General features: G+C 40.8%; 1 protein-coding gene across 1 annotated transcript in view; it reads right to left on the bottom strand.

Annotated features, from left to right (window-relative positions):
• Nucleotides 1-581: 581 nt before the first annotated feature.
• Nucleotides 582-21,788, bottom strand: part of Cenpf (centromere protein F) — a 45,719-nt gene continuing 24,512 nt past the window's right edge. The window contains exons 11-18 of the mRNA XM_032915140.1: nt 19,743-19,878; nt 14,682-18,064; nt 10,347-13,181; nt 9,135-9,287; nt 8,556-8,715; nt 7,048-7,524; nt 5,278-5,456; nt 582-1,769 (exon numbers count right to left, since the gene is read on the bottom strand). Of these exons, the coding sequence (XP_032771031.1) occupies nt 1,566-1,769; nt 5,278-5,456; nt 7,048-7,524; nt 8,556-8,715; nt 9,135-9,287; nt 10,347-13,181; nt 14,682-18,064; nt 19,743-19,878 (7,527 nt within the window). The 3' untranslated portion in view covers nt 582-1,565. The remainder of the gene's footprint in view (nt 1,770-5,277; nt 5,457-7,047; nt 7,525-8,555; nt 8,716-9,134; nt 9,288-10,346; nt 13,182-14,681; nt 18,065-19,742; nt 19,879-21,788) is intronic.

Raw genomic sequence — 21,788 nt, forward strand, 5'->3', positions numbered from 1 at the left:
GGATAAAACTGTCATTACACTTCCACCCTATACAGGACATGCTCAGAAATGTGTCACACATAATGACTGGGATTTCACCAATGAAAGCCTTTTACTTTCTAGTTAGACCTGCTCTAAGAACCATCTTCAACATATTCCTCTTTTGCAACAAGAAAGAAACTGATCTTCACCCTTCGCTTGGCACTCAACCAAACGATGAACCCACTGCTTCTAAGTAATGAAAGCGTCCCACGTCACAAAGGAGCTGTGGCAGACCTGTAACAAAGGACAACTTTCCTAAGGATGCTGGAAAGCACTGGGCCACACCCCGCACCTTCGGGAGCCCTCCCTTAAAGCTGCTGGCCTGACCTCCAGCACACGGTGGCCTTGGGACAGGAGCAAGCTGAGAGAGCAGAGCTTCACCTTCAGGAGATGGATATCATTCAGTCAATGCTAGTGGTTTATCTCCCACAGTGGAGCCATCCGCAGGAGACAGTTTTCAAATCTAAAATGACCGTGTGAAAATTTGATCCCAACCTGAAATGAAAGCCAAGAACAAATCATCTTCTAACTTAAAGCCTGAAAAAACTTTTTAACCTTTATTCAAGAGGCTCAGTCAAGTGTTTTTATTTGATATGGGTCAAAATGCCGTCATCTCTTCAAGCCCTATTATCCACAGACAGATGGGGTAACTTCACTCTTGTACCTTTGCTAGTGATATTTAATGAGCACAAGACATCAGAATTTAAAACATCCCTATTCTCAAACCATCTGTATGACCAACATTCCAGTATGTCTCACGTTCAGTGAGTATACTAGTGTCACACATTCAAAAAACTGTATCATTTGTTCATACATGTTTTCTTTTATGAGAGGTGGTTTTAGTTAAGAAGACATGACACAGTGGTGCTAGTCATAATGTTTTTATATTTAGGAAATAACTTTTTACAAAAAAGAACATACTTCAATATATCACCAGACACAGAAATATATACCAAAAGAACTATGATGACTTTAACAGGACAGCAGTGACAGTTAACATCATCTACACCACCACTAAGGTGTCTGTACAATCCCACTAAGCAGGCGTGAGTGCTCACTGCAATACTCCCCACACGGTACGCACAGGTTACGTGAGCAGGAGGTTATGAAACACACTGAGGAGAGGGCCACACCACATGCACATAGGCTCTCCTCACTTAACTCAGCTCCAATTCTTGATCTACAATGATCTGATGCCTAACGTTCTAAACAGGAAGATCCTAATCAAATCATTGCAGCACGGAGTGTAAAGTCCACACACAAATCGTTATGGTGCTTCCCGTTTAACTGCAGCGAACTCTCCAGCTCTCCACTATTTACACTCGAGGTTACGAATCAGGACTATTAGGGGTAGGGAAGGAAGAAGAAGAAGGGCTAGGGTAGTAGGTGCTTTCAAACGTTTGCGTCTGACGTATGGGAGACTTGAACACCACACAAACAGCAGGTATTCTCTAGAGACAGATAACATGTCCTTGGCTCAAAACAAGTCCTCACAGACAGGTTCCTCTGAATTCTGCCACTTTCCAGAACGCTGAGTGGACGTCTCACTGGACCCGGCAGTTTTCGTTGTTCATGGGGTCAGGCCCAGCGGCTGGGCTGGAGGCAGGGCAGGCCCGCTTGGCCCTCAGGCCCTCCCTGGGGCTCTCTGTGGAGTTTCTCCCAGGCATATTACTGGCTGTGAGAGATTTTGCTGGGAGTTCCTGGAAGACAGCATGTGCATCCACTGAGCTCTCCTGAACAACCTTGACCTGCAAGATACATAATCTGTTAGGGTTCAAAAACACATCCTTATTTTCCGGTGGTTCTCACTGTTTTGTTCTATAAGAGACTGAACAAAGGGCACTGCATGTGTGAGGCAAGTGACCCACCAGTGAACTACATTCTCAGCCCTGTTTTTACTGTAGATTTGAGATAGAGGTTCACTATGTTGCCCAGGCTAGCCCTGACCCTACTTTATAGGCCAGAGATCCTGAACTTGTGATCCTCCTACTTCAGCCTCTTCTATGGTGGACTCAAGAGGTCTGTACAGTCAGGTCTGGTCACACTTTCAAGAGTGGTCAGCAGCCATCACCTGGGGTTGGCTCTTCTGTGGGAGGGACTACAATCTTATTATCTGCCTCCCTGAAAGCAGGAGCCACCTAACAGGACTTTAAAACATCAGACACAACCTATAATAACTCTCAGACTTCTCTGGACATCACTGATGGCCAGAGCCCCGCTCTCAAGCAAGCGTGGCACTCAGAACCGAAGGCCAACGTTTGAAAGCAGAGGCTGTGTCTAATTTACCTACACTCATTTTTAGCACCTACAATGCACCTGATTACATGGTAAATGCACAGCAAATCCCTGAGAACCAAAACCTGCCTCATAAGTCCCGAGTCCGCGGTAGTCACAGTAAGTGCAATCGAATGCAGATAACTGACTTCAGAGGAAAACACTGTATTTACAACAGGTCATACACCCAGGACCCATACTGAAGTGTCGATCTATAGGTGCTGAGTCAAAGCATATGACATACAGAACAGTGGGGATATACGAGGATGAGAATTGGATAAGAAGGGCTAGGGACCAACCAGGCTGTTAGCACAGTGCTTACACTGTAAACCTTAGGACCTACTATGTGTACATCTGAGACATGACAGCACGGCAGGGATTGCCGGCTAAATCGCCTATTCTAAGAAGCTCTGATCAATAAGAGACCCTGTCCCAAAATAAGGTGAGGACAAGGAACTACAAAAAGTTAAAGGCAAGAATGCAAGTTACAAGTACAAACCCTTCAGAAGAAAATAGGGCAGCAAGATGAGAGACATTGAGATCAGTTGAGACCAAGAGTTCAAGACTAGCCTGCACAATACTGAGAAGCTCAAAACAACAAAACCAGCCATTTAGTGGTCCCAGTGGCCCAGGCCTGGATCCCAGATGCTCAAGAGACTAAGGGAAGAAGATGGCAATGTTCAAGGTCTGCTTGAACCTGCTATAGGGCAAATTCAGAATAGCCAGACAACTTAGTGAGACACTATCCTAAAACAAAAATTAAAAAGAAGGCTGGGGTAGCTCAGTGGTAGAAAATCTACATAAATGCATGAAGCTATATGTTCAACAATGCTACATAGTATTGCATTTTACCCCCTCCCTCAGAAGAAAAGGATAATAAAAGTTTAAAAAGAAAGGCTACTTTGCAAGTACAGATTGGTCTTCAGTGTGGTGTCCCAAAAATAACTGTACAACAGACACTCCCTAAGTAAGAGTTCTAGGTTCTAAAGATCCTGAAACAAAAACAAGAATGGAGATTATTTTTCCATGTACATTCTTTCTACAGATAGCATGTGGCTTTCGTGGCAGTTAAGATTCTGTGCATCCCAGAAAATGCAGTAAACAGAATCAAATCCCTTGAAAGCCTGCTCTTATCTCAGATCATGTGCACAAGACACTGAAAAACCAGCAGCTAAGGACCAGGAGTTGGTGCAAAGCTGAAGGGAAAATAGGGTTGTTGGTGATGCCGTTTCTTTTCTTTTAAAGAGAAGCAATGACACCAAGACAAGGTCTCCCTTGAACCAAGAGTCACAGGGTACTCAGTATATAGGTGGGAAGGAGAAAGAGAATGGTGGGTCACACAGAGAGGAGGAACTGAGACAGCAAGGCCTAACAAAAAGACTACTACATGCAGCGCATTCCTTGGCTTTCCCCTCAGACTTCATTTCTGACATGGAATTGAGTTGGCCACACTGTGTGTGATGCTCCTGTGGACAGTGTGTTCTGGATGGTCCACAGCCTGGCCAGGCCCTGTGTCTAGGAGACAGTGAGTGCCACTACCCATCCTCCCAGTGATGTCTGTAGCCAGAGTGGAAAGGACAGATGTGGTGACCTGGCGGAAGTGAATCCTACTAGCAGGGGAAATGCAACATCCTCAAAGAGCTGCCAACTGGCCCCATCCTCCGCCTCGAACCATCCATAGCGGCCTTACAATTTACAGAGGCCAGCCCACCAAGCAGCACTATTCAGGGAACCAAGTGTATAAACAGCAGCTCCTTTGTCTCCAGCAGACTAGGATTTCCTGGGCGTCCTCATCTTGGTGACACAATAAACAGAATACCGCATCCAATACACTGCACCCCTTTCCCTCTTCCTTGAACTCACCACTTATTAGTAAGTAACATAAGGACTTGCCTAAACTCAGATTTCCAGTTTTGAGTGGCAGAGCACTGGGCTTCAGTCGAACAGAGAGCTCAGAAAATGCTGACTTAAACTGAGGATGACTAGGCTAGGTTCATTAATGGGAATCTAATCATGAAGTCTCTTTTTAAGAGGATCCCCTGCCATTCAAGTGCACAAAACTGCTTTGTAATTCATAAGTGCTGGTGCCAACTACTGCAGGTAGCTGATGCAGAGAGCACGAGTCTGCAGGGAACCAGGGCTACTGCTCTGTACCAGCAGGTTTGACAGCAGTGTGGAGTGTGGGACCCCTAGTGTGCAAACCCTTTCTCCTAGGTGACAAAATCTGAACACCACATGTAAGCGGCCTTTACCATCAATTCCTAATGAAAGAAAAAAGAAAAAGGGATAGGCTCTGTGGGACTTCACAGGACGGTTTCTTAGCTTTATAAAAATCTTAGGACTAAAGTAATTTCAAGAGCACTACAGTGTAAGAGAACAATAAATAAGGCCCGAGTGAAGCAAGGTGTTGGGATACAGCGGAGAGCTTGCCTGGCTTACACAAAGCATAAATGGGAAGGTTGGTGCACATCTCTAATTCCAGCACTCAGGGAGGTAGAGGCACAAAGATCACACGTTCAAGGCCAGCCTTGGCTACACAGTGAGTTCATGGCAAACCTGAGATTTAAAATTAAAAGTTAGCGGAACACATATAACTGCTGACAGAAATGGTGCTACTAGTAGGAATTACAGTAGTAGAAATAAAAATGACCAAGCAAATATTCTCCACAATGCAGTGAATGAATACAAACCATAGAGAATTAGGAGCTTTGACAGAGAACAGTGACCAAGGCCTGTGCCCAAAGGAAAACAACCTCCATAAAGCACTCAAGCCATGCTTGAAACTCTGACAAATGTGTGGGGTTTCCCAGAAAGCTATTTATAGTAGCCCTCTCTCCCTTTCAGTAGAGGATAAGATTAGGCCTCAGGAAACTGATGTGTATCCCTGGGCTTGCCCATTTCTGAGTCAGAAACTGCAATATCCACCCTTAGGCCTGCTAAGTTTTCCAGGACAACAGGGAGGAAATGACATTCGCATGTTACCTTTTGTGATCTGCTGCCACCAGCTGTTGGTTTGGAGGACTCTACAAGATTTTCTTTGCCCAGAGTTGGGGAAGATCCCACTAACTTCTGTGCAGCAAGGCGGGGGCTTGTTCTGGTTGCCATGGTTGTTCTCCGAAGGATATATGGGCTTGTCTTTCCAGTCGGGATGTCAGCAAACCCTAAGGGCCAAAGAGCTGTCTGTCAGTAATGGCACTGGTTAGCGGCTTGATTGTGCTGGCTGTGTTAGCAATGGAGGTTAGGTGTTGTGCATGAGTACAAAGGTTCAATAACAGTAAAAATAACTACAAAACATAGTTTCCCCCACCATAGAAAACAATGTATTAGACTTCATAACTACCTTGGTAGTCATCAGATGAATTGAAAAATTAACAGGTAAGTCTGTATTAGAAAGAGCAAAGATTTCAAAAACACAACGGGAAAAGGATCAAGGAGAATGACACTATACCTTAAAAAAATTTGCTTCTTCTACATGGCTGTATTACCTTACATTTCTAAGACAGGCAGGACACTTAATACAAATGAACTAGGATGAGAGAAGGCCAGCTCTTGTCTCAGAGTCAATGTAAACCAACAGTGACTTAAGGACACCAGTCTCAAGTGCAGTCAGGTAGCACAGGCTGGACTTCCTAAGAGTGCCTTTGTATCTGCTCACAGTGTCTCCTCCCAGGAAAGCAACTGACCTGACAGGAGTGGAGAAGGTTAGCCACAAAACCACTCTAAGATATCACAGGGGGCCAGGGCGTGGTGGTGCACACCTTTAATCCAGCACTCGGGAGGCAAAGGCAGGTGGATCTCTATGAGTTTGAGGCCAGCCTCATCTACAAATTGAGCCCAGGACAGCCAGGGATCTTACACAGAAAAACTCTGTCTTAAAAAAAAACAAAACAAAACCAAAAAACAAACAAACAAAAAAGACAACACAGGGTACTCCACAGTTGCATTCAGATCTAACTAACAGGCTTAGAAATAAGTAATCTACTAGAGAGTGATAGCTAGCCATACTTTGAAACTGGTTACTCAGAACATAGCTCTTCTAATCAGCTTCGATTTCAAGATCCAACCTGCTATAGATTTTCAAAATAAATAAATAAAACTATATGACTGAAGGGGGGTATTGTATATGTCTATAATCCTAGCACAATAAGGCTAAGACAGAAATGCTTCAAGATCAAAACCAGACTGGGCTGCACAGTAAGATTCTGTCTCACAATATCAGAAAAATAAAAGTAAATAAATAAATAAATAAATAAATAAATAAGACAGAGTTAATAGAACAAAAAAGTCTGCTTGTGATTTTAGAGACTGAAACAATATCAAATAGCTTTGAAAGTTCTAAACTATTTCCTTCTGGGGGAGGGATTTGGAGGGGGAGTAGATTAGTGTCCGCCAGCACATTTGTCCCAAGAAAGAAAAAGCTGATTGAAAAACAGCATTTCTAAATGGATGCTTAGCAGTTATTTCCAAATCTACCAGCTTTCTGTGGTACTGTAGTTAACCTTAGTGATTTATAATGTCATCAATTTAAAAATGAACTAGTCTCTCCAGGCAATGGGCTATTGTGCAGTATTTAAGAACCTAAGAAGTAAAGATTTGTATCTTTCCAGGTGCCAATTCTATGTGAAATCTCAAAACTTTGCATGTTTACACAGAGAACTGAACAAAGGGCCACATTCGAGCTACGTCCTGGTCTACACATGAGCTGTATGCTCATCGCTGTGATTCTGTACGCTCTGTACAACCTCTGCATACCTTTTTTAACAATTTCTGGGAGTCCTTCTGGCTCAAACTCAGTCTCTTCCTCGTCCTCAGCAGGGTGAGCACTATTACTGACAGATTTCCTGCTTTTCTTAGAGAACGTCTCTGGTGTAGAAGGTGCTGTCCCATTCCCATTCTCCCAAATTCCACTGGACCTTTGCCTCTTGCCTAAAGTTTTATTTAGGCCAGATGTTGACTTCTTCTCACTGACAGAAGTACTTGGAGATGGTCCTGCAACTGAAGAATTCAGCAAAGGAGAACTCTGGAGATCCTGTTTGTTCTGCCGTGAACTGAGGCGAGCGACTTGTATTTCTAATATCTCTTTGGTTTTCTCTAGCTCCTCATGGCTTATAAGAAGGGAACAGTACTTGTCCAAGTACTTATCTGCTTCCTTGATTTTTTCTTCAAGAGTCTCTTTCAGCTCTTTGTTCTCAGTCATTAATTCATCCACATTACTATGCACAAGAGAACCTGTGAAAACAGTGACATCTGTCACACAGCTTGCTGCTACTCAGATAATAATGGACACCTCCCAGCAGGTAATTTTTAAGTCTTCTCTGGACTTTTCCAGAGGTTAAGGACCACATTCTGTTCATGTATGAAACAGTCTAGTACATATCAACATAACACCCAATAAAAACCAACCTCCCTTATAGAATTAGTTACAAGAGTCAAGTAAATTGGGGTTGGGGATTTAGCTCAGTGGTAGAGCGCTTGCCTAGGAAGCGCAAGGCCCTGGGTTCGATCCCCAGCACCGAAAAAAAAAAAAAAGAACCAAAAAAAAAAAAAGAAAAAAGAGTCAAGTAAATTAACTTTTTATATCCCTCTTTTCCCAACCCCTTGTTTCTGCCATAAATGAATAACACTCTAATTTAGTACTGATCACAAAGTCTATGTTGTATGGTTTTGGTGACAGGTGCCAGCCTATGAAAATTTCAGTTGCTAAAGACTGTAAAGGCATTTTAAGAGAATACAGGAACAAGTAGGTACAAATGTAGAAGAACCACATCAAGGCAGGGGCCTCAGAGGTGGCAATCGATTTATGAGGAAAACTCTCAAGTTCTCCAAACCTACTCCAATCATACTTCTCAGTAGAAAAGACCACTGAACTACCCTGCCACACTCTAGAAGCCTCCCAAACATATTAGCCACTGGATATTCATGGAGAAAGCAGAGAGTATAGGTGGATAAAAATGGCATGGTTAATTACCAATAAGCAAAAATAAAGAAAAGAAATAAAAGAAAAAACTCAAACACTACCAAAACAGCAAACTCTTTATGGGCATCCATTCGCAAAGGGTATCATCAGGTTTCTCCCCAGGGAGATAACTATTTCGAAATGTAGGCTTCACTCTGAATCCTACTCAACACAAGGTTAAGACCACAGTTCAGAAATGAGAAAACACTACTAAGAAACTACTAAGCTACTTTTAAGAACTCAGCACAGAACAGAGCACTGAAGCAATTTAAGCATGGACACTGAGCACCCCAACTCCAGCCACCTGCTCTCTGCTTCTGTGCAGCTTCAAGCTGGGACAGCTCTTTCTGCAGCATTTTCTTTTCTCCTTCCAGCTGTTTACAGGATTTGAGCAGCAATTTTATTTTCCCCTGAGCACGCTGAAATTCCTTCTCAAGATGATTCACATTTTTAAGGTGTGCTACCTACAAAACAGATGTTAATTTCATGTAAAACCTTGAATTTCATTTTACAAGTATACAGAAAAACAACTAAAACATATTAAAGCAGCCTACAGTGCAGTTATGTTTAAAATATAACATCTCCAGATGCATAAAATAAGCCCCCTCTCTCTACTTAGCTCCTTAGGTCTCCCCGACAGCCAGTGTGGTTTGGAATTCTTTTCAGCATGACACTGATCATGGTTCCTAGAGAAGCATCTCTCTCATGGCTCCTAGGCTCATGAAGTGTCACATGGTAAGCATCGCTACAGACCTGAACATACTAGCTTGGGTTCCAAAAGTTGAAACAAACTGGGATACACTGCAAACTGTCTCACAAAGACAACCGAAGAGTAGGCATCCCCAGTGAGCAGAGCCAAAGGACTCTGCCACGGGAAACTTACTTTGGTGTTCTTCAGCTCTTCCATCACCACCTCTAACTCTTCCGTTAGCCTGGTTTTCTCTTTACTGTACTCTTCTTTCAGCAGCGTACTTTTCTGTTCCATGTCATGCAGCTCCCTCTGTAGCTCTGCTTCCTTCCCAGTCATTGTGTTAACCTGGAATTTAACCCTCATCAGCACTTGCTCTGGGTGGTCTGTTATGAGTCAATTAACCACGGTTATGACGTGCAGTTTCTTTAAGAAAATAGAACCTGGCTGACCACCCATTCCCCACAACTAATCCACTCACCTGGTATTTTCAAAACCTACTAGTGAGCTTCCATTTTTTTTTCCTCAGCAAAGATTTAAGACAGTCATAAGAAAAAAGATAATATTCCTGACTCTTAAGATCCTTCATAAAGGTTTTCATTTAAATTAACAGTAGGGAATATTTTGAGGGAATGTCTTAGCTTTTTACCATCTTAGATTGTTATCAGGTCTTAGATCTACTAATTCCATCATACATGCTAAGGCTTAAGATCATAATTACACAAATCCTAGGAAATAGTTGTGATAGACTTCATTTTCTAGACATTCCTTTTTAATTAGTTGATGAATAAGACATTTAATTTGAAGGAATCCCTTTCATAGATCAGCCTAATTTTTCTCAAGCCCACCCTGGAAGCCAGGAGTGTCCTACTGGTCCTAATTACAATATCTTTAGGCATTCTTTTTTCTAAAGGTAAGAAGGGCAGAGCACAGCTTCTGACCCTAATCTGTTACATCCTTGCCACAGTGGTTCTCCATTTTCACCATTATGAACTTAACTATAGATAGTAAGAACCTAGAGCTAGGGGGCTGGAGAGACAGCTCAGCAGTTAAGAGCACTGGCTGCTCTTCCAGAGGTCCTGAGTTCAATTCCCAGCAACCACATGGTGGGTCACAACCATCTGTAATGGGATCATTAGAGATCACATCATCTGTAATGCGTCAGAAGAGAGTGACAGTGTACTCACATGCATAAAATAAATACATCTTTAAAAAAAAAAAAAAACCTAGAACTACCTACATCAAACCCAGGATGTGAACCTAATCTAACTCACAAGAATGTGTCTCACAAGCAGATTAAAGCAGTCACTGCTGCCCGAGCTGATGCAATGTCCCTGTAGTCAAGCCTATATAAACAGTCTCTCCCTCCTGATCATACCCCTCATGAAGATAAGTAATGGCACTTACTCTTTCCACCAGGGCCATTTTCTCCATCTTTATCAACCCAAGTTCACCTTCTAAACTCTTGCAGGAACTCTGCAGTGCTTCGTAGGTGGTCTGCAACGCATCGTTTTCAGACTGCAGCACTTTGACCTTCTGCTCCAGCTCCATAGTCAGACTTCTCAGCTCTAGTTTCTGCTTCTGACAGAGTTGCTGCTCTCCTTCCACTCGGGCGAGTTTACACACAAGCTGCTCTTGACCTTTAAGTTGTTCTTTCAGTGTCCTGACCTCTTCCTCCTCCTTCTCTAGTTTCTGTTTGCCAGCTTCTACTTCTTGAGTGAGGGCATTTACAGATGACTGAAAGATAATGTATTTATTCTTGGCCTCACCAAGGTCTTGTAGCAGCTGAGCCTTCTCAAGTTCAAGAGTTTGTACTCGGTTACCCTGATTCTGCTCTTTGGTCTTATAGGCCTCCTGGTCATTGCACAAGGAAACCACTGTCTCATTTAGCTCCTTTAATTGAGTTTGAAGCATCTCCACTGTCATTCTGGCTTCCTCTTTCACCTGTACTTTTTCTTGCTCTTTATCTTTCAGTAATCTTTCAATAGAAGAATTTATTGTTTCTAATTTAGATATTTGCTCTTGCTCATTTTTTAGTTCTTTCATGAGATTTTCCTTTTCTGACCTTGTATTAGTAAGTTCTAACTCCAAATCTTGGAGGTTTTGGTCCATTGTTTGAATTTCTGTTTTTAAAGTCTGTATCTCTGCTTTGGAATTTTCAGCTTGGAAAATCAAGTGTTCTTTGTTTTTCTCGGAGAGCATCAATTCTTGTTCAAGGTTCTCAACTCTGTCCTTAAGCAAGTCTGCGTGATGCTTACTTTCCTTCAGCTGTTCTAGGATGTGGCACTGCTTTTTCTCGTCAGCATCTATGTGAACTTTTAGTTTTTGAATACTACTTTTCAAGAGATGCACTTCTTCCCCTGGTTGGTCTAGACTCTGTTCTTGGGCCTTTAAGGTTTCTTGGTCATTATACAAGGCTGCTACTTCCTCCCTGAGCTCTTTCAACTGTGTCTGAAGCATCAGCATTGCTGATTTAGAGTCTCTTTCCATCTGTACTCTTGCTTGCTCCTTCTCTTCTGACAGACTTCTCAAGGAAGAGCACAGTTCATCTAATTCTGACACTCGACTTTGTTTCTCTTGCAGCTGCTTTGCTAGATTTTCTCTTTCAGATCTAACGTTGACAAGGTCTAATTCAAAAACTCTCAGGCTTTTGGCCATTTCACCCATTTGTGCCTTGAGGGTCTCCACCTCTGCTTTCAAATTCTCAGAATCAAGAATCGCCAGCTCTTGGTTTTCTTCTGACATCTCCAACTCCCTCTCCAGATTTTCCACTTTGTCCTTCAATGAGTCACTTTCCCGTTGGCTTTCCTTCAGTTTCGCCACAGCACTGAGGTGCTTCCTTTCATCTGCCTCAATTCGGACACTCAGTTTCTCAATGCCTTGTCTCAGCTGATGCACCTCCTCCTGGGTTGAGGTCAGTCGCATTGCAAACTCACCTTTCTCCATGAGTGCCACCTCCAAGGCCTTAGAGATGGTCTGCTTTTCACATTCCGACTCAGTCAGCTTGACCTGGAAGTTTTGAGACTCCTTGACTAGTGATTCTTTCTCTTTATTCAGTTGTCCAATTTGGATTTCCAGCTCACCAATTGCCAAAGATAATCCCTGTGAGTCATTCTGCAAATTCTGCAGCTGCTCCTGGAGATGAGCTTTGTCTTTTGTTAGCTCATCCACACTGAAGGACAGAGTCTGAATGAGTTCTGCTTTGTCCTTGACCTCAGACTCTACTGCCCCAATGTGACGGAGGCTCTCCCTCTGGTGAGATTCCAGCTCTTCTATTTTCTCCTTCATCTTTTTAGACATCTGGTCCAGTGCTTTGCTTTCTTTTGACACATTATCTAGTTCTTCACGAAGTCTGTTTCTCTCACTTATAACTGTAAATAGTTCTCCTTTAAGGTCAACAATAACCTTCTGCTTACTTTCAGTGTCTCTTTCTAAACAGAGCTTCTCTGCTTGAACTACCTCTAAGTTAGCTTTCACAGATACAATGTGATGCTCAATATTAGCTTTCTCAGACTTAATCCTGGTCAGTTCTCTTTCCATATCAAGAAACTTCTCCTTGTAATTGTCTTCTGTGTTGGCTGCATCATCTTTAGTAGATTCACGAAACAACTCATCGTCTCCCATATCTAAGTTAAAATCAAGATCTGACCTTTCTACTCTTGGACATACCTCCTGGTTACATGGAAGAGATTCCAATTTTTCACTTAAGTCAGTTTCTTCCTTCTTGAGGTGCTTGACTATTTTTTCCAATTCTATACATGTTGCAATCTTGATCTTTAGCTGCAGCTCCTGTAAACTGAGTTTTGAATCTGCCTCCTTAATTTCATTCAGCAAACTTTCAACTTTTTTGTCCCAGTCTTCTACTTCAGGAAGTAATCTTAAATTCTCATTTGATGTATCTTTCTGCAAATGGAGATTCTGGATAGACCCCTGATCTTCCAGAACATCCATGGGTACTAAAACATTGGGAGTAGAAAACAATTCAGAAATGCACTCTGAATAGTCTTGGTTTTTGTCCTCTGCTGGTGCCTCACAATTGACCTTTGGAGGCTGTTCTTCACACCCATCTCCTGTGAGCCTGGTAGTCTCAGTCTCAGTGACTGAAGTTTCTAGACAAAGGTCCTGCTGAACATCTTTATCACAAGTCTGATTAGTGTCCTGCTTTGGTGTTTTCTCTGTAGTCTCTGAGATATATACTTCTGATTCTTTTATAGCATAACTATCATTTGGGCCCCGAACAGCCTATAAATATAATACAGACCAAGAAAGCATTTTATTTTTTAGAAGAATCAAAATAGAATTAGTGGTTTGTTTAACTATTACTTTATAGACACTGCCCATATGGGTACTTCTTTGTATACCTCTACAAATAGCTTCCCTCTCAATACCTCATTCCATCCTGCTCTGTCTAGATAGTCAACATGAACATTCATTGGGTTCTACATGTGTAAAGCACTGGGTAAGATACTTATAAGAATTGATCCTCTAAGACATTTATTTCAACTACATCTAATTGGAAATTACATCTCTCTTTCATAGCTTTAAATGTTCTAGGAAGCTTAAAAGAGTAATGTTTCTTTGTGATTATCAAATAAGAGAGGCTAACAAACTTCAGATAAATGGTTAACATTTTGATCCTTAGCCCCCATGTTCTAAGCCCTCATGTTCTTTACTAAGACAAGCAGTAGTGTTTATGAGCAGACTCTCAGCCCAAAGACCTCATCTTGGTCAGTACGTTCTTGGATAAAGTGCACGTTTTTGTCTCAATTTCACATAAAGTACAACACTATGATTATGACTACCCCTACCACCACCTCAAAATGACTTCTGACCTTCACCTCAGCAAATTAGATTAAGACTCCAAAGTTATACTGCATTAGTATTTAGGCTGGTCAACTAGAAAAGACAAAAACCACAAGGAACTAAAGTATAAAGTCAACTTCTTTAAGTAACTGATACTATTGCTAACAGCTAAAAAAAATTAACATTTAAATAATTTCTTATATCTAGCTTAAAGACTAATACTGTAATATTTAAAATAATCTAGAAGGCATGGCTAAGCCTCTCTAACACATCACTCACTGCTCATAAGTTCTTAATACTTGTGTTCCTTATTAATTTCCAGTATGTGTGTAAAGTACATGTGGTGGTTTGAATAGAAATCGTCTCCCCACAGGCTGATGTATCTGAATGCTTGGTCACGAGTAGTGATGATACTGGACAGGGATTAGGTATGGCCTTGTTAAGGGACGTGTGTCATTCAGGGGTGCACAAGGCCCAACACCTCTCTCTCCCGCTGCCTGACCATCTGGATGTAGAACTCTCAGCTACCTCACCAGCACCATGTCTACCTGTGTGCTACCATACTTCCCGTCATACCGATAATGTCCTAAAATGATGAACTGTAAGCCAGTCCTAACTAAATGTTTTCCTTTGTAAGAGTTTCCATGGTTACAGTATACATTCTAAAGTCTGTATACTGTGTACATTCTAAAGATTTAAAAACATCTTTGGTGCTTTTCCAGAAAATATTTAAAACAAATTACAATGACCATTTGTTCCTCAAAGAGTTTCCTCACTTTTTTGAGTCCTGGTTTTGAGCTCTGGAAACTTTTTTGTTACATTTTCCTTTATTTCTTTGAACCCTAAAAATACTCCAATTTTGATTTCATATGATTCAATCCAACAAACATTTAACTAGCGCACACACCGAGAAACAGCACATATATCCTAGGTACTTACACCTTCCAAGTCAGTGCCAAGCAAAGACCTTGAGCTTAAGTCCAGCTCCTGCAACTGAAGTCGTGCTACCTCAAGTTCAAGGGACAAATTCTTGGTCTGCTGCTTCTCTTCTGCTAACTTGGACTCCATTTCCAAAGTGACACTTGTCAGCTTCTGCTGCCATTGTTCCTTTTCTGACAAATATTGCTTCCTAAGACAGCTTAGTTCCTTCCTCTCAGAACTTAGTAACTGCTCAAGCTCTTCAATTTCTTTATTTTTCATAATCCTTTGACTCTCAATTTTCTCTTCTAGATTCTTGATGGACTGCAAGTACACCTGACACAGGATTTCAAGTTCTTCAACAGTCCTCAGAGAGGCAGATGGGATTTCTTTCTCAGTCAGATTCTCCTCCTCCAGACTACTGTAAGACACTTCATCTACATCACAAGGATTTGCTGAAGCATTCCCTTCTAAACTTAAATGAGATGTGTCTCCAGTTTGTTCTAAAACATCTTTATAAAAGGAATTTTCTCCAAAATTTGTCAGAGTAGGGCTGTCTGTCCTACAGAATGACAGTGGCAGAATACGTCCATCCTCAGCTCCAGGCTCCTTCTCCTTTACCAAGTCACCCTGCAAAGTTCTCAGATTCATTGACAAGACAGAATTTTCAGCTTTTAATGTGTCAACATAGGAACGCAGTGCTGACATCTTAGAGCTCACCTCACAGTGCTGATCATGTAAAATTTTGTGTTCACTTTGTAAACAGGAGAATTTCTCCTGTAATTCAGCAAAGTGTACTCGGACCTCTTTGTTTGATGAGGTCATTTGTTCACTATTGTCCAAAGGAGTCAGGAACACAGATGTGTGGTTTGGTTTATCATCAAATTCAACATCTGCAGTATCTTTCATCAGCTCACTCTGGGACAGAGCATTCTCATGGTTGAGCATTTTCATTTCATTCACTAGCTTCTCGACCTCTGCCGCCATTTGACTAGTTGCTGTGATACACTCAGATCGTGAGTCATTCAGCTCAGACTCTAGTTGTAACTTTTCAACTCTCAGTACTTCACACATTTTCCCTAGTTCATTCAATTTGTTCATTGCGGTCTGCAGAGAGCACTGTAAGTGCACGTTCTCATTTTGACTTGTTGACAACTCCTGGAGCACTGACACATACTTTTCTTCTGCTTCTACTTCACAGTCTTTAAGGCCAACCCTCGCCTGTGACTGAGTGTCCTGTGAAGTCTTGGTTCCCAGCTCTTCTCTAATTGTCTGTAATTCCTGACGCAGGCTGTTTTTCTCCTCCTCACTTCGGTCGAGCTTTACTTCCATAACTTTTATCAAAGCTTCTAGTTGTACCAACTGTGCTTTATAACTGTCTAGAGAAATGTCTTTAGTGTCAATATCCATCTGATACTGGGAACTACTCTTCCTTATCTCATCTTCTGTTGCTTTTACAGAGTTCTCAACTGGCTCTACTTCAAGATGATAGTAATCATGTTTAGTCTGTGTTAACTCCATCAATTGCTCGTTCTCAGGTGTTAAGTTGCTGACTTCCTTTTGCTTCTCCTTTTGCTCTTCCTTTGAAGTCCAGCTTTCTTGCCCTAAGGCATCAGTCTCACTCACAGGATGCTTGTTGATGTTTGTAATCTCAGATCTCACAGTTTGTGGCTCTGTCTCCAACTCTAGCACTAACTTCCTGTTTTGCTCTTCAGTGAAAGCTAATTTTGTTAAGAATTCTTGCTGTTCCTTTGCAAATGTTTCCTTTAACTGCTCCAGTTCATTTTTTCTATTCTCACAAAGAGCAGTGCACTCACTGAGCATGCATTCTAACTTAGCATTGTTTTCTTGTGCTGCTTTGTAGTCTCCTCTGAGACCTTCCAACACAGTTTCTGTTTCTTCACACCGTTGTAATAACAGAAGTCTTTCTTGCTTGTACTGACCAGACAACTCTGCAATGCTTCTCTCTCCTTCTGCTACACACCTTGTAATCTCCTCATGCTGTTGGAGAAGATTCATTTTCTCCTGCCGTAAGGCCTCATTAACTTCTTTGAGAGCCCCATTTGCTTGGGTTAACTCTTCAATGTCTTTTTTCCTTAATGAGATGATAGAATTCATTTCTTTCTTCTCGGAGCTCAGAGTGTCAGATAAAAGCTGTAGCTCCTTCAGAGTACCTTCAAGAAGACAGTTATTCTTCTCTAACTTTTGAACCTCTGTTTGCTGGGCTTCTAATTGTTCTTTCAAAAGCTGTAACTCTTTTTCCTTACTCTCAAGAGTTGCTAGAGTTTCAGCAACAATATTCTGATGAACTGCAGCATCTTCCTGCAATTTACCAATACGTTGATTTGTTTCAGCCACAAAATTTTGATGAATCTGGTCTGCTTTAATGAGGTTTTCCTCTATTTCCCCTTTGATTTGTAGCAACTCTTCACACTGTTTTTGCAAATCTGAGTTCATCTGGTTTTGAGACGCCAAGGAACTTTCAAGTAAAGTGACTCTATTTTGTAAGACAGCTACATTTTCTGGACTTTGGCCCCTATCTACAGAGCTGTCACTCCTTTCTGAATATATGCTTCCTTTTTCCCCCATTAGGTTTGCAAAGGAATGACTCACTGCAGGCTGCTCTTCAAAAGCCGAAGAGCTTCTCTGATTCTCCTCATCTGTCACCAGAGAAGATCCTCTGGCCTGGAGCGAATCCCTCATTGTCTCGTACTCCATACGCAAGTCTTGGTACTGCTGGTCTTTGGTTTCTACTTCCCCTGACAGTGACTGCAGCTTACACTCCAAACTTTCAACTTGCCCAGTGAGCTTATTAGCTTTCAAGCACATATTCTCCATTTCCTTCTGATGCTTCTGGTCTGAGGATTCAGATTGCTGCTGCAGTTCCAAGTAGGCTTGTTTCTGTGTCTCGATCTCCACCATCTTGCTGTCTAAAAGACTATGGAGGTTTCTAATCTCCACAGTAAGGTTTTCTCTTTCCATCTCTAGTGTCCTTACTCTCTCACTATAGTCATGACTTATTTGTTGTGTCTTGAGGCTGGCCTCTAAGTGGTTGACTTTACCCAGTAAGATTTCTTTTTCTGACTCTATCTGATTTATGAGTTTTTCATTTTCACTTTTCCAACAAGAAATCTGATTTTTCTCTTCTTTCAATTCTTCACATTCTTTCTTTTTTAATTCTAAAGCACTCAGCAAAGTTTCAAATTCCTTCTCTATCTTATTTAACTTATCATTCAGTTGTTCGATGTGATGTTCCCTTTTCTTCAAAAGATCTTGAGAACAGTCTCGCTGTCCTTCCAGATCAGCTAAGGCAAGTTTCAGTTTTTCTAAAGTTAGTGAGTTTTCTTGCTGATTTAGTTTTTCCTGAAGATCTCGTAACATGATTTCCTGAGAGGTATTCTTAGCTATTTAAACAAACAAATGAACACAAAGTTGTCAATGTTTATAACAAATACCGATTTCATAAGAATTTTATACTCTGGCATTAGGGTGTAATTCAGTAGGAGAGAAGTTGCCTAACATGTCTAGTCTATGAATTCTATAAATAAAATATAAGTTTAAACTCTAAGAAAAAGAGAAAAGCATTTTAATTAATAGGCTGTCACATCCTGTAAAACTTGACATTGATGCTAGAGTCCTTGAAAGTAATTCGCCTAATAATAATCTTAGGTTACTATTTTATATAAGTTTACGTAAAGACAGAGAAAAATGGCCATTTTAGTCTCATAATGTATCTGATAATATCTCAATCATAAAAATGATGTATAAAACAAGAAAATTTAGAGTATTCAGATTTATTCCCTTTTTAAACAATCTATGTTGAGTATTTGTGGGCAAGAATGTATTTACATTCCAACCCCTCCTTATTAAGTGTAGTGAGAGGATTTGAGATTCTTGAGGAAGCTCCCATCACCACCATATTTCTGTCCCATTGACAGCCCTACCCCAGCAATATTTTCACTAAGCAATGATAAAAAGAAATAGGAGTAAGAGGGAGTAATAGAAAGCTTTATAGTAAATAATACAAGCTAGTATAAAACAATGAAAAACCATACTTGTTTTAACCCACTAATTTCAAACCTACCCAATGAGAGTTGAAGACTTATGAAACATCACCTTGAAGGTGTATTATAACTACCTTGCATTTGTAGACCTTAAACAATAACACGTTTGATCAACCCTGAAAAATGACTCAGTCATAACTCATTATTCTTAGTTTTCCTCAGGAAAGCTAAAGACTGGCACTTCTTCCACCTGCTATGGAAAAGGGAAAGTTGTCTCAGGGATTCAATTCTAGCTACTTGGGAAACTGAGACAGGAGGATCACTTGTACAAAACCCAGTCTAAAACAAGCAAAAAGAGAATAAAAAAATCCACAGAAGTATCACACATCCAGGTGAACAAGGTTAGAAATACATTTTTCATACACATATCTCAGGTTAGGAAATATTATATAAATGATATGCTACAAATAAATGTGAAAAAAATGGATTCATTTGCTATATACAACATTATTCTTTGGCTGTAAACCAAATAAAGTCATTCAGTCAAGTAAGTGTCAAAATACAATGGTTATTAAGGGTTGGAAAATATGAATTTGTGAACAGCACTCTGTATGCAATGAGCACACTGGAGACACATAGGCTGGCACTCTAGGGTAAAAGAGCACTGCCAATACAGTACTGTGTAGAACATGCTCACTCGCTGGTGCCAAAAGAGTTGAAAAACATGCATTTTAAGATTCCACGTGCTCTTAATTTATCTACCACAAGGACATTTTGGGGTAAATATAGAGAAGGACACGTCCTGATAGCCTAACATAATCCATCTTTCCTCTTGGGAATAAGACATTACAATAGAATTCTAGGCTACTGAGGTGAGTCAATGAGCACAGGTGTTTAGTGTCAAGACTGATGACCTAAATTTGATCTCCAAGAGCCGGATGGTGAGAGATCTTTCATCAAGTTGCCCTCTGACCTACACACACACACACACACACACACACACACACACACACACACACACATACACACACACCATAGCACATGTACACACAGACAACTCTAATGATACTACACTCACCTCTCATTTCTTCTGCAAAATTCTGGCTCTGACTCAAACACACTTTGACTTTACCAAGTTCTTCCTCCAGGTGGCAGACTTCTCTGGTCCTTTGCTCAGACTGACTCCTAATGAGACTGTTTTCCTTCTTCATTTCCTAAAAACATATTTAGTTTGTTTTAATCTAAACAAATGCTCACAAGAGTCACAATTTCTGCCTTAATAAAAGTCCTTCACAGATCTGTCTGTGTCTCAGTCAGCAATGAACTTTCCTTTCCAATATCTAATTAAAGAATCATCTTATTTGAATCAAATTACATCACAAAAGCAGATACCAAGTAAGTCTAAGAATTATCTTATACCTTCAGGAAATATGCTTCTTCAAACTTTCTGGTTGTTAAAGAGTTAGCTCAGAAGAGAAAGCCTATGTATAAGATAATTAAAGACAAGAGTTTCAGATTTCTATCAAGCCAAATTAGTCAAAAATAGCTTTGCAAAAAAATTTTTAAAAATATGCCACACTAATGTTCCAAGGACAAATTTTTGCTTTTCACTGAAAAAACAGCAGCATAAGGTTTACTATCATAAGTGTTCCCTTATTGATGAAATTTCCTTCAATAAATGCTCTCACAACATAGCTTAGAGCAGTCAAGTACGTATATTAGAATGTATACTATGAAAATGCATATATCAATAAAAGAGCATCTCAGCCTTCAGCAGGATTTTGCATGGTGTGTCCTAGTCATTCAATACATAGCTAACAGAGCTAACTCAGTATGTCACTCAGTATGTGACAGCAAAAGCTAGCACAGAATGCATCTTGGATAGGGAACCTGAGCACTCACAGGTTCACTGGGTTCATTATTAAATATTCATACACATGTGCACAGCAAAGCAATCCTCATACATACATAAAAGTGCAATTTCATCCCACTATGTCAGGAATCCTTAAACTAAATCACCAATGCACACACCAAATAATAACATTGTTATTCCTCCTTAACAGCCTAAGACATCAAAACACCCCAGTCACACTTAAACTTGTTTCCTTTAGTCTTTTTCCTTTATTATTACAATCTTTGTTGGTGTATGCACACAAATGCAACCATGCATGCACACAAATGCAACCATGCATGCACACACTGGACAGGCAGGGCATGCTATGGCACTTACATGGACAGGAGAACAACTTGGGGTAGTCAGTTTTTTCATTCTACCACGTGGGTTAGTTGCAGGGATTGAATTGAGGTGTTTGAGTTTGCACACTAATTTATGTAGACCAGGCTAGCCTCACTCTTGATACCTACCTTCTTCTGCCTCCTGAACACTGGGATTAAAGGCACCCCTTGAAACTTTTAATAATATTTTAATATCTGAAAGTCACATCCACCTGTATCACACACTACCTCAAGAACTGGCATATCACCACCAACTGAAAGAACTTAAGTATATCTCACACACTTACGAAATGAAAGAAATCCGTAAGGCATTTTTTTTTCTGGAGCTGAGGACCGAACCCAGGGCCTTGCGCTTGATAGGCAAGCGCTCTACCACTGAGCTAAATCTCCAATCCCCGTAAGGCATTTTTAAAATTACATTTCAAAAATACACTTCTGAGAAGTAGGAAGACATTTTTTGAATCTTAAAGAAACAATTAAGACCCATTCTCCAAAACCCCACTGCACTGTCAGAAAACAGATGGCCCTGGCGATGCTATATTGGAAGACTGCCTTCAATTATCAGTCTGGTTACTACCAGCAGATGGGTACCCATGTAACAAAGCCAAATTCAAGAAGAGGGAGAATCTGGCTACTAGAAGTACTTGAAAACTTGCTGGCAGCTGCTATGTTCATGTATATACATTCATTCCATCATTAAAATGAGACAGAGCCTGTTGTCAGTATTACACTCTTGTCTCCTGTGTTCTGATCCTGTCTTGCTAACACTAGGAAATGGACTATGGAATTAAAATATCAATGAGAACTAAAGGACAGCTACAAAAGGTCTTAAGGCAAAAAGAAGATAACCTGCATACTAGCATCAGTAGTCAAGCTTGCAAGGAAAAAA

This window comes from Rattus rattus, chromosome 10 (genome assembly GCF_011064425.1).
Source record: "Rattus rattus isolate New Zealand chromosome 10, Rrattus_CSIRO_v1, whole genome shotgun sequence".
Taxonomy (NCBI): Eukaryota; Metazoa; Chordata; class Mammalia; order Rodentia; family Muridae; genus Rattus; species Rattus rattus.